This window comes from Micromys minutus (genome assembly GCF_963924665.1).
Source record: "Micromys minutus genome assembly, chromosome: 10".
NCBI lineage: Eukaryota > Metazoa > Chordata > Mammalia > Rodentia > Muridae > Micromys > Micromys minutus.
In genome coordinates this window covers 34,602,606-34,618,134 of record NC_137979.1, presented here as the reverse complement: position 1 = coordinate 34,618,134, position 15,529 = coordinate 34,602,606, and the positions used below count along the sequence as shown (strand labels likewise).

At 39.0% G+C, this 15,529-nt stretch overlaps 1 protein-coding gene across 5 annotated transcripts in view; it reads right to left on the bottom strand.

Annotated features, from left to right (window-relative positions):
* Positions 1-15,529, bottom strand: part of ACACA (acetyl-CoA carboxylase alpha) — a 202,888-nt gene that overhangs the window by 72,187 nt on the left and 115,172 nt on the right. For all 5 annotated transcript variants that reach the window (XM_080923502.1, XM_080923501.1, XM_080923500.1 and 2 more), the window contains 5 exons: positions 14,290-14,505; positions 13,210-13,368; positions 10,364-10,567; positions 5,774-5,929; positions 4,153-4,299 (listed from right to left, as the gene is read on the bottom strand). In XM_080923502.1, coding sequence (XP_080779628.1) covers positions 4,153-4,299; positions 5,774-5,929; positions 10,364-10,567; positions 13,210-13,368; positions 14,290-14,505 — 882 coding nt within the window. The remainder of the gene's footprint in view (positions 1-4,152; positions 4,300-5,773; positions 5,930-10,363; positions 10,568-13,209; positions 13,369-14,289; positions 14,506-15,529) is intronic.

Below are 15,529 nucleotides of genomic sequence, written 5' to 3'. Positions count from 1 at the left end.
TTTCATCAGTACAGATTTCGGATTGAGTGTAAGTAACTGTAATAAATAAACAAATAAAATGCCATCGGATTTATTTCAGAACAATTAAGAATGTGACAGCTGGGTGGTAGTAGTGGCTCAGGTTTTTAATCCTAGCACTTAGGAGGCAGAGGCAGGTGAATCTCAATGAGTTCCAGGCCAATGTGGCCTACACATCGAGTTCCAAGACAGGCAAAGCCACACAGAGAAACCTTGTCTCAAAAAAAACAAAACACACACACACACACACACACACACACACACACACACACGAATGTAACACATGAAAGCCAGGATTTTCTTTTTCCTAGAAGGCAAAGTTGAGTTGTTCTCTGTCAAGTCCACTGTAGCTGTTGACTTGATATTAGCCTGAGCTGTTTAATAACTGGGTTTAGTGCAGAAAGCTGTGCTGCATTAGGAAGTGTTACTCAAAATGTTCCCACCTGCAATTACAGCTTCCACCAAATGATCAAAATAGGTTAGCAAACTGTAAAGCAGGCTGGATGGATAGCTGCATCTCTCTGTGGCTCCACAGCGTACATTCATCTAGCTGTGTATTTACATACAGTGCTCATCACTGCAGCATTGGGACAGCTAGAAAGGAAATCAGTTTAGTCTCTGTTGCAATCACATTTTCCTCAATTTTCATCTTCACTTGAAACTATTAAGAAAACCCAGGCAACTCATCTTTAGAGCTATTTGCAAGTAATGTAGTTCACAGATTTGGTCCATGTCATGCACGTTCCTACTCTAAATCCATATTAAATGCAATGCCATTCAAATCTCACAATGAGAGAAAGTATCCTGCACTTCTCATCAGGAATTAGGTGGTATTTTTAGTTACATTTTTCTTGATGGGGGAAGGGATAGTAGAAAAATAGGAAGGAGTAAGGTAACACAGGGCCAGAAAAGCTATTTCTTTCTTGTGCTCTTAGCACAGGCACAAGTGTTCAAAACACAGGTCACATCTCTGCTAAAATAACCAATATCTTTCTCAAGCAGCAAACAGGTTACCTAAAACTAAATAGAACTGAATTGGTCCAAGTTCTGGTCCTATCACCTTTCACCTATTTACTATCCTAGGAAGAAAGAGGGGAAGACAGGCTGGCCAACCAGGTAAGAATAGTTTAGTAAGTGCACACTTTCTGCCTCTGGCTGTAGGGAGAAGCGCCTCAATTCATGGAAAACTTTGCAGGAAATCTCTTGTTTTACCTTCAATCCTTAGATTCGTGTACTGGCTTTTAAACCCAGAAATATCAATACTTCAAGGTAATTCACTATCACTGACAATGATGACCTGGTAAAGCCGCCATTCTGGAGAACATTACATTATAATGATCTAATGTCTACATATCATCAACGCATTTACTTTGAGCCTTGGCTTTCACAACATTAACAGATCAATATTTTATCTGTTTTTTAAACTATTCCTCATGGCTCTGTTCTGATGCCCATTCTCTTTGGCAAAGGACAGATTTGCTCCAAATCCCATCAGAAGGAGCACTCTTTGTTCTCTCCTATCATTCTTCAGGTAATATGTAGAGTGCTAGGCTCATGACGAACTTGTCTCTTTGGCCACAGAAAATTAAACTGCAGAGTAGAAAGTCACTGTTCCCTGATAAAAGTGGCCTCAGCATGAGGAAATAGATCCTAGTGACACACCATCTCTTACATGCAGCTGTCGCTCAGAGTCAAATGCTGAAACTCCATCGTTAGACTGGTCTCAGAGGACACTCCATTGTATGTCCAAGCTACCTTAACTTCATTCCTGTCATGCTGTGTCCTATAATCTAGCTGAGGTCACCGACCTCACCAGCCACCCTGGGCATCAGTTATTGACCGTTCACAAAAAGAACATGAGCCTCACCCTTTCTGAACTCTCAGGCTCAGAAACAGCGAGCTAACACACAGGCTCAACCCTAGGCAGTCATCTAAGAAGAAGGAAAAGAGAAAAAAAAAAACATGTGACTAAGAAAAGGAGATAGAATAACGGGAAAGGTGATACGGAGCAGTGGCTATCCTCACAACTGCTGTCAGCATTCTGATTTCAAAGCTCCTGGGCGAAGGAGAGCCCATGGTCACCACTGCTCACTGCACACTGCAGGAGCCACTCCTTTTATCCAAAGGGTTGTCAGGACTTAAAGGGGTTAAAAAAACCTTAATTTTTTTTGTTCGTGTGTGTGTGTGTGTGTGTGTGTGTGTGTGTGTGTGTGTGTGTGTGTGGTCTTTGGGTACAGAGTTCCGTATAATAAGACTATTTGTATTCATACTGGCAGAGTAAACACTACATGTTCATGCCCAGGCAGCTCTGTGCTTGTAATTTCAGCAAGAACAGAGCTCTGTCCCTCTGGGACTTCACTATTCCCCCAGTCTCCGTTCGCTCAAACACAGAATGAGAACAGAGAGAAAGCAGGAGAAAGATCATGGCAAGAGGTTTCACACAGCACTGCAGCTAGCATTTCACATGGCTTTAAAAAAAAATCTCATTTTGTGTTTTAATTACATTAGTTAAAACTGTTTTACTCCCAGCCTCATGTTCACAAGAGCACTTTCTATTCCTCAATAGCTATTCAATGAATCAAAATTGCAGACTAACACAACGAAGCGTTTCTTTCCTGCTGAGGGGCTTGTGAGCAGAAGCCATGCAGACAATACCAAGCTCTGCTCCAACTTTGTGTGCCGATGCCTGTGCATTTCTCTTAGCAGCAGCTGCCATTCCCACCTCATCCTCTTGCCATTTGTTGAGGCACCAGATCGGAAGATCTCCTGCTACCCTAAGCCTCCCCTGGTCTAGTGCTTGTCTCCATCCTAGAACTAAATCACCTCCTCTTGCTACCTATACTGTGGTGCTGAAAAGCCATAAACTTTATACACAAAACAAAGAGTTTAGAAAAGGATACAGAAACTGGGCTTGGTGGCACAGGCCTTTAATCACAGCAGAGATAGAGTTCAAGGCCAGTGTACTCTACAAAGTGAGCTCCAGGACAGCCAGGGCTACAGAGAGACTCTATTTCCAAAGAACCAAAAAATAAGATACTGATACTGAACACAATGGAAAAAATTCACATAATATCTCCAGTGATCAGTCAGCTTGCTTATAGTAAACACCCAGATAAGGATTATTTTAAGGAATAAGTTTAGCCAGGAATTGTCTGAATCTTCAATAAAAAGCATCTGTAGTTTTAGGTGTGCTAATATTTTTGTCATCACTATAATTGTACATTAGAAGCATAATCAAACTCTTATGACTCTTAGTACATGGAGATGAGAAAGCCCATGTTAACTTTGAACTAATTTTCCTGTCTCAGTCTCCAAACACTGGTGTATGACACAACACATGGCTACAAATTTTTTATTTTTTAATGGCTAATAATTTATTGTTATTATTTATTTTTTAAATTTAAATACATTTTGAACATATTATTTTTCCTTCCAAGTCAGTACAGAATCTTTCCCTGTCTACCTAACTTTAAGTTTTTAATAACTATCAAAATCAGGCAGGTTTGGTGGCACATATCTCTAACCACAGCACTCAGAAGGCAGGCAGAGTTTAAATCCAGCCTGGTCTATGTGTGAGTTAAGGCCACCCAGGCAAATGTAGTGAATCAGACCTTGCCTCAAATACAAATGAGCAAGCAGGCTTGGTGCTTTCTTTCTTTTAAACCATAGCCTCTGACTGAGCCCTTTAGGAAGAACTTCTTTACCATGCTTACAATATCACCAAATCCAGTAACTCAAGTATAAAAAAAAGACATAAAGATCTCAAAATTCCAAACTTTTGTAAAAAAAGGAAAATAATCTATTCTCATGTATCTTCAATTATGAACTCACAATCTTGGTCCACTTACATTCTTACCTTCACTTCTATTTGGAGGCAAATCCCAAACATTTGACCTTTCATCTTTAAAGTATGTATGCCCAGCAGAAATACCCCTTTTCAAAAAGCACAAGTAGCATATGTAAAAGTTTCATAGTAATTTCTTGATTTGGCCGTTGTCTCACTGAGGAAATGTACCCACATACCATCCTAGGGCGCCCACTGAGTCCTAGCTCCTGTCGTGCAATGACCGCTCTCCTGGAAGGCTGGGACTAGTGGACGCAGACCTGGAACGGGACAAGGGCTTATCTACTTGCCTCATTTCCTCCTGGAAGTCTGTTCATGTGGACCAGCTGGCCTTGATCATCCAACACCAGTTCAGTATACGTCAGTATGTCGGAAGGCAAAGGGGGCGAAGGAAGAAATGCTTGAGTGGACATGGACTCCCAGAGTTTGATGAGTGACTAATGGAAGAAAGAAGTTTGACTTATCAGTGACAATTAACATTTCAACACGGATAAAAATCACTGTCAAACTCAGACCCTGTGACTCTGCTTTTTTTTCCAAGAGCTCTAGGGAGAATATAAGCCTTGGACTAAACATTCCAGCTTTCACTCTCAGCAAACATACACTGGGGACCATTTTTAGAACATTTTTAAGTAGGTCAAAAGTCAGGTACTTATCCAACAAAGTCAAATTACTGGATGAGTCTGAAAAGGCAGTAGAGCATTAACACATACAAAACTCTAACACCACTGCAGGGAGAGTAAAAGAAAACACTCGAATAGCAACAACAGCTATGGTGTCTCATATCTTTAATCTCTGCCTCAGCACTCGGGAGGTTGAGGCAGGCTCATTTCTGTGAGTTCCAGACTATCCTGGTCTACATACTAAATAGCCAGTTCTGGGCCAGCCAAGGCTACAATGAGTCTCCAAAAGCAAAACCAAACAAAGCTAATGAGAGATTTGAGAATAACAATAACTAATAATGAAGTTGCAAATACACGCACACCTCTGCATTTATACAGGCATCCACAATCCCGTCCTACTTCCTATGTAAATAAAACCTCAGCTCTGTCCTTTGTCTTAAATGTCTAAAGCCCAAATATCTCATAGGTGTGTCCCTTGTCAATTAAAGGAATATAGCACTGCATACAAAGGTATAAATAAATGGTTACATAAAGGTAACTTGTTTCTCTGAATCTGCAGAATCCACAGACTACTAAACAGCCCACAGATAAATAACATTAAGATTCAAATGTGCTAATACTAAAAGACTCCAAAATTCTACAAAGATATTTGAAAAAAGAAACCCAGTATTCTTCGATGTGCTATTCTTTATTTGTTATATCTTGCTTGTGATTACCCCCCACTTCTCATCTGCAGCATAGGAGAGGGTTAGAGGAGTTTATTTTCATATAAGGGAAAGCTTCATAATGTCATACTTTTCTTATGTTAGTTTTAATTCAACTATAACAAACCTAAAAAAGAAGTTATACTTTAAACTATATATTTTGCTATATCCATTTGTCTATGCTACCTACATTGACTTTCGTATTAGCTTAGGCTAAGGATCCATTCTGGAAAACAGGAATATGAAAACCTGAATTCTACTCCTCTTTTTTACTATCTGTAATTTGATCACAGACGTAATTCACAAGTGACTCCTCTCACAGTTCCTTGTAAGCCTTAACACATGGTATTGGCTTACTCTCCTCTACTTGAGATTTCTCTTCTCACCATTTCACCTATTAATTCATAGACATACATTCAACATTTGAGTTAGAAAGTCACTAAAATCATCAAAGAGATAGAAATTAGAGTAGGGTAAAGATATTTCCTGTCCTTGTGAATGCCCTTCTCAAGGCAAAGCTGTACCTAATGAAGATTCAGGGAAAGTTTGTTTCCTCAGAACTCCCACCCATCAGACACCTTTACCTGCCGAAACATCTCTGGGATATCGTATATATATGTTGTTCCTAAGGACTGTGCCTGAAACCTCTTTGATTGAAGAAGGTCTTTGGTCACATATGGAGTATTGATTAACATTCCATGCAGTGGTCCCTGCTTGTCTCCATATGCTTGAAACATGATCTGTGGGGTGAAAAACATAATGCACAGACAATTGAGAGACAGAAAATGAAATACCTGCCTACAGCATGGTTTTCCACAAATGTTTCCTTGCAAAATAGTTGTAGGTGAGAGAAATGCTAAATAGTGGAGACTTGCCTCATGACACTGAGTATTTGGTGCTGTCTTTTTTCCGCTGGCTAACTGATTTTAAAACAGTGATATGTAACTAGCCATATGTACTAGGGTGAGCTTAGTTTGGGATTCATTGAAATCAACAACAAAATCCAGTGTAAATTTTACATCTGAGACAGAGTGGTAGCACTTGTCTTCTAACGTGACTTGAATCTCAGATACCAAGAAATGATGTCAGCTAACTAGACAGAAGAGCTCTAGTATTTAAGTCAAGAAACAGCTGTGCACTAGAGATGATTCTTATGCTTGGGCTAGATCAAGGCTCTACCACTTGATCATGCATTAGTCCCCTCCATAAGAAGGTGTTTTGTAAGTATTATTAGTCACACAAAAGCTTCAACTATTTCTACCAGAGGTAAATTTCATCCATCCACCTAGCTAATTCTTGTTAGCTCATATGACAGAGCCTATGATAAAAATCACTATATTTTACTGAATTACATATTAAACTATATATACTTCTCTCTAGTGTACTGTCTATAGTGAATTCCTACAATTGCTAGATTGTCACAAAATAAAACTACCACACCAGTTTTTAATCATTTTTAACTCAAATATTTCTAGAAGAGTACTTCATACTCCATATATTTAGCTAGTTTTATTTGCTCATGAATATTTATAAGGGATGCCATTATTTCAATTCAATTAATATTTATTGAGTGCTCAGAGGTTGTATAACACTAAACTAGGCACTTTATGTATGAGCACATAAAATATAGATTCCAACACTCTGAATACAAATGGAGATTGGGATGAAAAGGGGTGTGTGTGTGTGTGTGTGTGTGTGTGTATTTTTTTCTTTTCACATATCTGTTTGGACCTAAAATATAAGCACAAGATTCATGAATTTGATATATATGCATAGAACAGAACTAAGTACTGTCTTAAGTCCGAAGGTTGTTCAGCTAAGTGAATCGTTAGTATCACATCTCAGAGAAATACTAGTGCTCTGATGACTTGTCAGTCAGGTGTGATTCTGGGCATACAAATCATAGGCTGTTTAGATGCCCCTTAGTCAAAGCCCAAGCCCTCTTCTATAAGACTAAAGGGCAAAGTTACTATGTGAGAAATAGCAGCACCAACATCTTGGAAATAAAAGAATTAGTCATACTTTAAATGGATTCCAAGTGTTTTGAACAAGAATACAGTATGAAAAAAACTGGATCAGGGTAAGAAAGAGGAATGAAATGGCAGGCTCAAGTCTGTGGGACAGCTCAGCCAATAGAGATACCTGCTACCTAACCTGACAACCTGAGTTCAATACCTGGGTTTGAAAGACCTGATTCCTGTAAGCTGTTCTTATCTAACCTACACACACCTACACAAACACACATGCACACAAAATTAAAAATTAAAAGCAGCAAGGTTTGGGGACTGTATTACAGGATTTGAAACTCAATTTTCCCAAGCTCTGGGATGAAGTTGGGTGACAGAATAAAGCAACCTAACTCTGCAGTAAGAAACAGAACTGAAGAAAGCTGTCTGGTTATATTGTTGCTGATACTTAAGATGGGAAGCACTTAGTGGCTTGTTAGTCTCTTATAATGTTAAAAATATAGTTGCTACGAACAAGCAACTAGACTCCTATGTATTTACTCCGAAAAAAAATTATCTACATGAAGATTTGCAAATAATTGGGCATGGTGGTGCACATTTTTAATCCTAGCACTTGGGAGGCAAAGGCAGGAGGCTCTCTGTGAGTTCAAAGCAAGCCTGGTCTACATAGTAAGTTCTAGGACAGCCTGAGCCACATAGTGAGACTGTGTCTCAAACATAACAAAACAGGTTTGCAAATAAATGCACATTAAAGATTTATTCCCAACGACCCAAAATTGAAAATAAAACTCCAATAGTTGAACAGATATAAATACTCTGGTAAATCTACAAAATGGAATACTGCCATCAATAAAAAGGAGCATGCTCACAGTCTATGCAACAGATTAACCTGCAAAACATTAAACAAGCAGGATACAAAATAGTATGAAGAGTCTGATTTCATTCACATGCATCTATAGGACAGGCAAAACTAGTCTGCAGCAACAGAGAGCAGATCAATGGCTGCCTGAGTCTAGGATTGGGGCTCTGCCTTTCACTTGTGGGTGGCAAGAAATTCTCAGTCATAACTGTGATGACACTCTCACAAACATAAACAACTGTCAGACTTAAAAAAATACAACAAATAAGTTCATTATGGTCCATGTAAACCATATAAACTCCTTATCACTGTACACTCATTAAAAGTGACTATTCTATTTTCCTCACTGGAAATCAACTCACTAAAGAACAGATTAACCCAAACCTCTCCTGCCTACTTAGGACTGACTGACATTGTTCATTACAGCCTAAAGGACAAAGACTGTATAATAAACATGAAACTCAAGTCAGTTAACTTTTCTTCTTACCAGCAGAACAAATAATGTAGTAGGGCAAGAGGCTGTTGCTGGTAGCAACAGATCCTAATTGAAACCCTGAGTGACCAGCTATCCACGTTAGTTCCGTGTTCTCCTACGGTAATTAGTTGGTGGAGGACACGTTTTTTACAAGTTTGAAAACATGCACAGTCTTTATTTATACCACCTACTGATGGCTGCTGCCGGACTTCTCTTAGCGAACCATCTCGGACCTACACAGTGGGCATCCTTAAAACTTGTATGTATTTTCTTTATAATGGCTCTTATCATATCATACAAACATCAGTTACTCATCTATTTTTTTCCTCTGTTTTAATACATTTCTTGAGGACCTGCTTTGTATCCATAGTTCCTACCAGAGTATAAGTATCAGTAAATATTAAATAAACAAACGAACATTGTCCTATATTATCTCAGTTTCCTATCGTTCACCAAACAAAGGAAATGAAGTCCAGAGATGAGCACACGGAAGTGGTTGGGGCTGCTCTGTGGTCAGTTCCCACTTCCACCACTGCTTACAACCTGGCTTCTGTGCTGAAGTAAGGCTCGGCTTCCTCTAGGGCTTTTTGGACATGCTGCTCCCCTTCAGGTTGAGGGTAGCATATTCACTCTTGCAGACGCCTATTAAGTATTTATTTTGTACCAGGCACAATACTAAATCTCTGCTGAAGGCACCTGTGTGTTTCATGTGCCAGTGTCACCACCAACCAGCATAGGGAAATCTAAGAGCTTTCTAATAAAAAAAAAAGGAAAAAAATTATGAAGAAAAAACATTTATCAAAAACATTAAAATCTCAAGTGGCCCTCTTATTTTACAGAAGAATAGGCCTGCCTTGAAGCCATTGTAGAAGTTAATTAAAAGCATCCCTAGCCATAGAGAGCCTTGACTGAAAATGTCCTTAAGGTTGTCCTGAAAAACATCACGTGCAGCACAACCTATGGAGCCCTTTTTCTCTCCCCCTGCACACTGTTCTAACTGCTGGCTTCTTAAATAATAAGAGTTCTCTGGTCATCTAACTGAGAACCACAGAACAAAATGAAAGATCACTAAGAAAACTGCCTAAACAAGGATTAAAAAAAAAAAAACCACAGGCAAAAATGTCTTTTTCTACCTCCATTCCTGAATTTAAGCAGCCATAAATTAAAGCAAAAGCCACAAAATCTCTTCCCAGAACCAAATACATAAAGCAGTCCAAAACCCTAGTTCAAATCCACCCTTCTGCAGAAGTATACTTTCCAAGTGCCCATTGAAGCCCCAATATAACACACTACCTCTGAAGATGTGCCAATATCATAGAAAATGATCCAAATGTCTAGAAACATATACAGTGAGCAAATTATAAAAAGAATGCTATTACCATAGAACAGGGTGATTCATTCTTCATTCAGCATTCCCGCATCCTCCAACCCCCAGAAAATCGGTTACAGTCTGCCACTTTACTCACGCAGAGACATAGAGCTCTCGGGTCAATGAAGGAAAGTGAAAATACCCGACTGGAATAAGCAGTGTACAAGCATGAAGAAGCCACTGCTTGGCCCTGTTCCTGATGCAGTACTACACTGACATTTTCCCTTTTAAAGACAGGAGTTATAGATAAATCCCAGCAAGTCTCTTTTCCTTATCTGCCAGTGAAGGGTCAACTGTTCTGAGAACAGGAAGAAGAAATGGGACCAGGCAGTCTAGATTACTAAGTAGCACAAGAGCCCCTGGAAACAAGAAACCATCTGAATTGCACACTGCCTGTGCAGTTGGATCACCTGCCCTGTTAGCACTCATCAGTATCCAACAAAAGGTTAGGTTTCATGTGTTGGACCAAACCAAACCTTGGACGAGCCTGCTTGACTACTATACCTGTGCTGTCCTGGAGTCAGTCACTTCCTTATATAGGCTGATGTCCAAGTAGTAGCCAGACTCGTTTGTTAGGAAGAGACGAATGGGAATTGCTTTTCCAGTTGGTGTCAGGCGAATGTTGATTTTCAGTTCTGCCTGGAGGACCCGCAATTTCCATAGCCGACTTCCATAGCGCATCACCATGCTCCGCACAGATTCTTCAATCTGACACAGATACAATACCAAGTGTAAATCTGAAATACTTTGTAACTAAAAGTTGTTTTAAGTTTGCACATCTTTGAAGAAGACTATTGGAATAATACTTATGGTTTATGGAGACATGACCACAGTTAGACTTCATAAAAAGAACTCATATCATCTATTTTCCCTGTCCTTTTTAGTTTTTATGGTCAATTTGACACAACCTAGAGTCACCTGGGAAGAAGGAAACCTCAGCTAAAGAATTACCTTGGTTACACATTCTTGACAGATGTAAGAAGAGCAGGTTACTGTTGGCAGCACTATCCCTAAGTGGGTAGATCTAAGCTGTATAATAAAGCTGAGTTTGAGCTGGTAGGCAAGCCAGTAAGCAGCCTTCCTCCACGGTGTGTGTAGGTTCCTACCTGAGTTCTTGTTCTGAAAGTCTTCAATGACGGACTGTAATCTGGAAATGGAAGCTAAAATAATTTCCTTCTCTACATTGCTTTTGGTTGTAGTTTTTCTTGTTTGTTTTCCATCACAGCAGCAGAAAGAAACTAGGACACTCCTATTCCTACTATTGCTTGGAACAAGTCAGAAACAATTTCATGCTGGTTTGGAATTTGAGTGGTTTTCTGTGAATCACAGCCTCCAAATCTGTACAACTCCTTCCCCTTTCCTAATTATATTCATACTCTATATCAATGATCTGCAATATCTAAAATTAAAAGCCAGGGGATTTAAGAGAAAGCCCCAAATAGGAATAAAACCCCTGGTTAAATAGCTATTAAGTAGCATTTCTATGCATGGTAACTATGTTTCATTGCACTTCCCCGACCTTAAATCAACACAGCAATTACCACCATGAGCTTTTTTCCACAAAATTTTATTAAACTTGATAATGTATGTCTCTTAGTAAATTGCACAAATTAAAGAAAGGCAATTTGTAGGTTGTACCAAAACATTCCCTCTAAACATTAGATCTTTAGAATTTGGTCACTGCCAAGTCCTACTGGTATTTATAGAGATGAGATGTTCCCTCTTTTTTCTGAAACTTGGTATTGAGACAGTTTGGTACTCCACAGAGCTAGAGGACTTACTTTAAATGGATATTCTTGGAAGTGACTTTGTAAGTTAATACAATAGTGTAGTGGATAGACACTTGACACTAAGTCTGAGAACTTTCATTTGATCCTTGGAACCCATGTGGTTCCAAGGAGAGAACTAAGTTTTACCAAGGAGATAAATGCATAAGTGGTTTTGTTCTTAACATGCTAAAGATTTAATTGTTCCCTATGGGACTGCAAGTATCCAGGTCATTCGGAAGTGTCTTTCTCAGAGCTATCTCAGCTTCTTACAAACACTAAAGTTACTTTATATGCCCCAAGTATGGCTTTCAGTAGTAGGTATTACTCTGCATGAATTTTGTTTTTGTTCCATAGAATTTGAACTTAGGATAGGTTTCAAGTAGTTAGCTTCCCTTTTCCCACACTGTGTGTGCTAACTATTTTCTCCAGGGGATAAAAGCTAACAAACTGTGTGTATAGGAAATAAAAGACATGTGATTAGCAAGGCAGAGTATGAATACTCAGAGAAGAGGCAGAGGGGCTGATGTTTAAAAAATATTCACAAAGAAAAGGCCAATCTAAAAATATATACTGTCCTAGTCATGCTCTAAAACGCCTAGCTTTATTAGTGCTGAAGTGAAATTCTGCTATATCTGATGATGAGAATTGAAACTCAAAGAATAGCTTTTCAGTCAGATACAATTATCCCATTATTAGCCTGGGTTTTTAAAGAAAAAAAGGAGAAAACTTTCTTAGGCCTTGGACACTAACTTCAACAGGCAAAATCAGAACTGGAGATACAGTTCAGATAGCAGAGGAATTAAGAATCATACATAGAGTCCTGGGTTTGAACACCAGTACTTTATAACCCAGCACTTGGGAGGTGAAGGGAGGAGGACCAGAAGCTGCTTGCTACACAAGGAATTCTGAGATACAGTGTTTTAAGAAGAAACAAGAGTTCATGTCTACAAAGGATGTGAAAGAAACGTATATACTGACAGTCCTATACAAATGCACTGTAACACAGGAAAAGGCAGAAAGATCAGGAACAGAGCCACTTGCCCTTCCCTATTCCACCTAGGACAAAAGCTAGGTTTGGAACCATCTTAGTTCTTCCTTTAAATACATAGTTTAGAACAGAGCCTCAGGGATAAAAGCAGATACATCATGTGGAATTCCTTACAGCTGAATTCTCTCACTGTGGGGAAATAGGGTAAACAGTTTAGGACAGTGCTGCATCTAAGCAAGTTCACTCATAAAGGCAATAATTTAGACACAATGTCTAATAATAGTAAAATGAATTACTCCAGATGAGAAATTCTAGGGGACCATATAAAATAGGACTTCTACCACAGCAAATATAAAACTATTATCAACAGAAGAGTTTTTACTACAGCAAATAAATAGCCAGCAAGTAAGCAGTACACCACTTTCAGTTTTGACGTCTATTCTTAATGACCAGACAAAAAAAATTCTGAGACTGTCCCATGAAACAGTCTTAACAAACAGCCTGTGACTTTAAAAAATTAAGAGGTCAATTCAATGACATCTGGGCCACACCCAAATGAGTTGGATTGACAGAGAAAACTGTGAGAAATGTACCTTTGATGGGTCCATGATGACTGTGGGCACAAAGTTGAGGAAGATGTGGTTACAGTCAGTACGAACATTTGTATTGTTATTAAAAGCAACTTCCAATTCATCCATAGCTTCCAGGAGAAGCCGCTCCCCTTCATTTTGCAGATATTCAAAAGAGGCTTCCTAATAGGAAGAAAATCACCAGTTAGTGTGCTTTAAAAACAATAAAGAGGGGCTGGGAAAATGGTTTAGCTGCTGGGAAAGCACAAGAACTTGAGTTTAGATTTCCAGTGCTCATAAAAAAGCTGAGTGGTACCCAGCATCTGTAACCCCAACATCAGGGGGAGGTGGGAAATGGAGACAGGTGAATCTAAGGGTTCACAGACCAGCCACTCTAGCTGAAGCTGTAAGTTCCAGTGAGAGATACTGTCTCAAATAAAAACAAGGCAGAGAGTCAATAGAACTTCTATCCTCACATGTACTTAAGAAGCAATATGAGAAAATAGTAGGGTATCTGGTTATACATGGTTTACTTTTCTTTTGGTTGTCAGTCTACTGACTTCTATTGACTGTAGGAGGCAAGGGCAGGAAAGGGCTAAAATAGAGAGCCCCTGTCAGCCCTTTCTCCAGCCTCTTAGGATATCTGCCTTTAAGAGGTAGAGATGCGAAGAATCCCCAGAGCAGAAACCTCAGTATGATTATGTTTCACATATGCTAGACAGAGCTCTTTAGGAAAAAAAAAAAACCTGTTTAGAATGGAGAGTTAAAGAAAGCTTATGGAAGTAGAGTGCAGTTGTTAGTATGGGAGGAAGCCCATGCATCCAGATGCGTTTACAACTGGGCTACTATAACTTTATTTGTTTTCATTACCCAAGTCTTTGTGCATTTTTTTTCTATTGAGCATACTTTCTTTCCTCAGGTGAGTGCTGTCATGCTTCTAACATCAAGAAAAATCAAATTAAAGAAAAATGAACTTCTTATTATTTGGAGTATTGGAAAGTGACAAAGGCAAAAGCTTTGATAAAATAGTAAAACCCTGATTTTGAGCCGTGACTCTCTGTCCTTTCCCTCAAGGATAACTTCCCATTAGCATAATACACCCACCTTCGTGACCAGATCAGAGTGTCTGATGATCGCACGAACAAAAAACCTGTAGTCAGTCACTTCTGTGCCTACTTCCACCTTGGCGGCCCCAAGGTACAGGTGCATCTTGTGATTAGCACATGGAATGGCAGTAAGGTCAAAATTTCTCATCCGGTTCAGCTCTAACTGGAAAGCCAGCGCAGGCTCCAGGTGTCGATAAATTCGGTCCTCCTCAAACTGAGCACAAGAATCAGAGGGGAAAACAGCTTACACGAGGCAATCATTGCAAAATTACTTTATGACTGTGTTGGTAAAACAGGTTCTTAAGGACTGGACATGGTGACTCACATTTGTAATACCAGCAGCACCCAAGAGCCTGAGGCAGGAGGATTAACCCATGTTTCGGAAACAAACAAAAACCAAAAACCAAAATGAAAGAAAGAAAAGAAAGGAAAGAAAGAGTATGTGCTCAAACACTTTTGTTTCTCAAGTAGATCAAGGTGGATCTCTTTTGAGTTTTAAGTTGGCCTGGTCTACATAGTAAGATTCTGTCCCCAAAAGAGAACTAAATGAGAACAACAGAAAAACCCAGTTCCCTCAGAACTCCTAAAGCGTTTATTAGTGTTATAATTTTTTAAAAAACAGCCATCTATACAGGTTGCTTCACACTAATTAATATCTACTTCACATGACAGTGTTGTGGGTTCACCCAAGTAGTATGAAATACTTAAGTGCAGGACTCATATTTTATCATGACAAAGCACAAAGAACATAATAATAAATAACTACCACATAATTTTTAGATGGTATTTGGCTTTGGGGCATTCCATCCTAATAGCTATATCACTGTTTATGTAAATAAGTTTTATTAGTCCATTCCTACTGTTTGCTGAATACAAACTGTTTTGCTAGAAAGTCTGTCACTTAAGTCAATGGAAGAGACACCTAAAATATAAGCTAGTAGGAGGGAGAAATCAACATGGTATGAAAATTTACTTTAAAACTAAAAAACCAAATGGACATAAAGAAGACCTGAATATAAATCAACTGTCTGTAGGTAACAAAAATAATCCCACTAAATAAGGCAGTCTTTAATAACACATCAAAACTGTTCTGAAGGAAAGGAATGCTTTAGAAGTTATGGCCTTCTTTGGGTCAACACATTGATCGTTTTCTAAAGCAAACCCTTTCTGAAGGAAGCACACTTTAGAGAAAGGAGAATGGCAGTGATGAACTACACTGCACAAAAAGAGAGACGGAG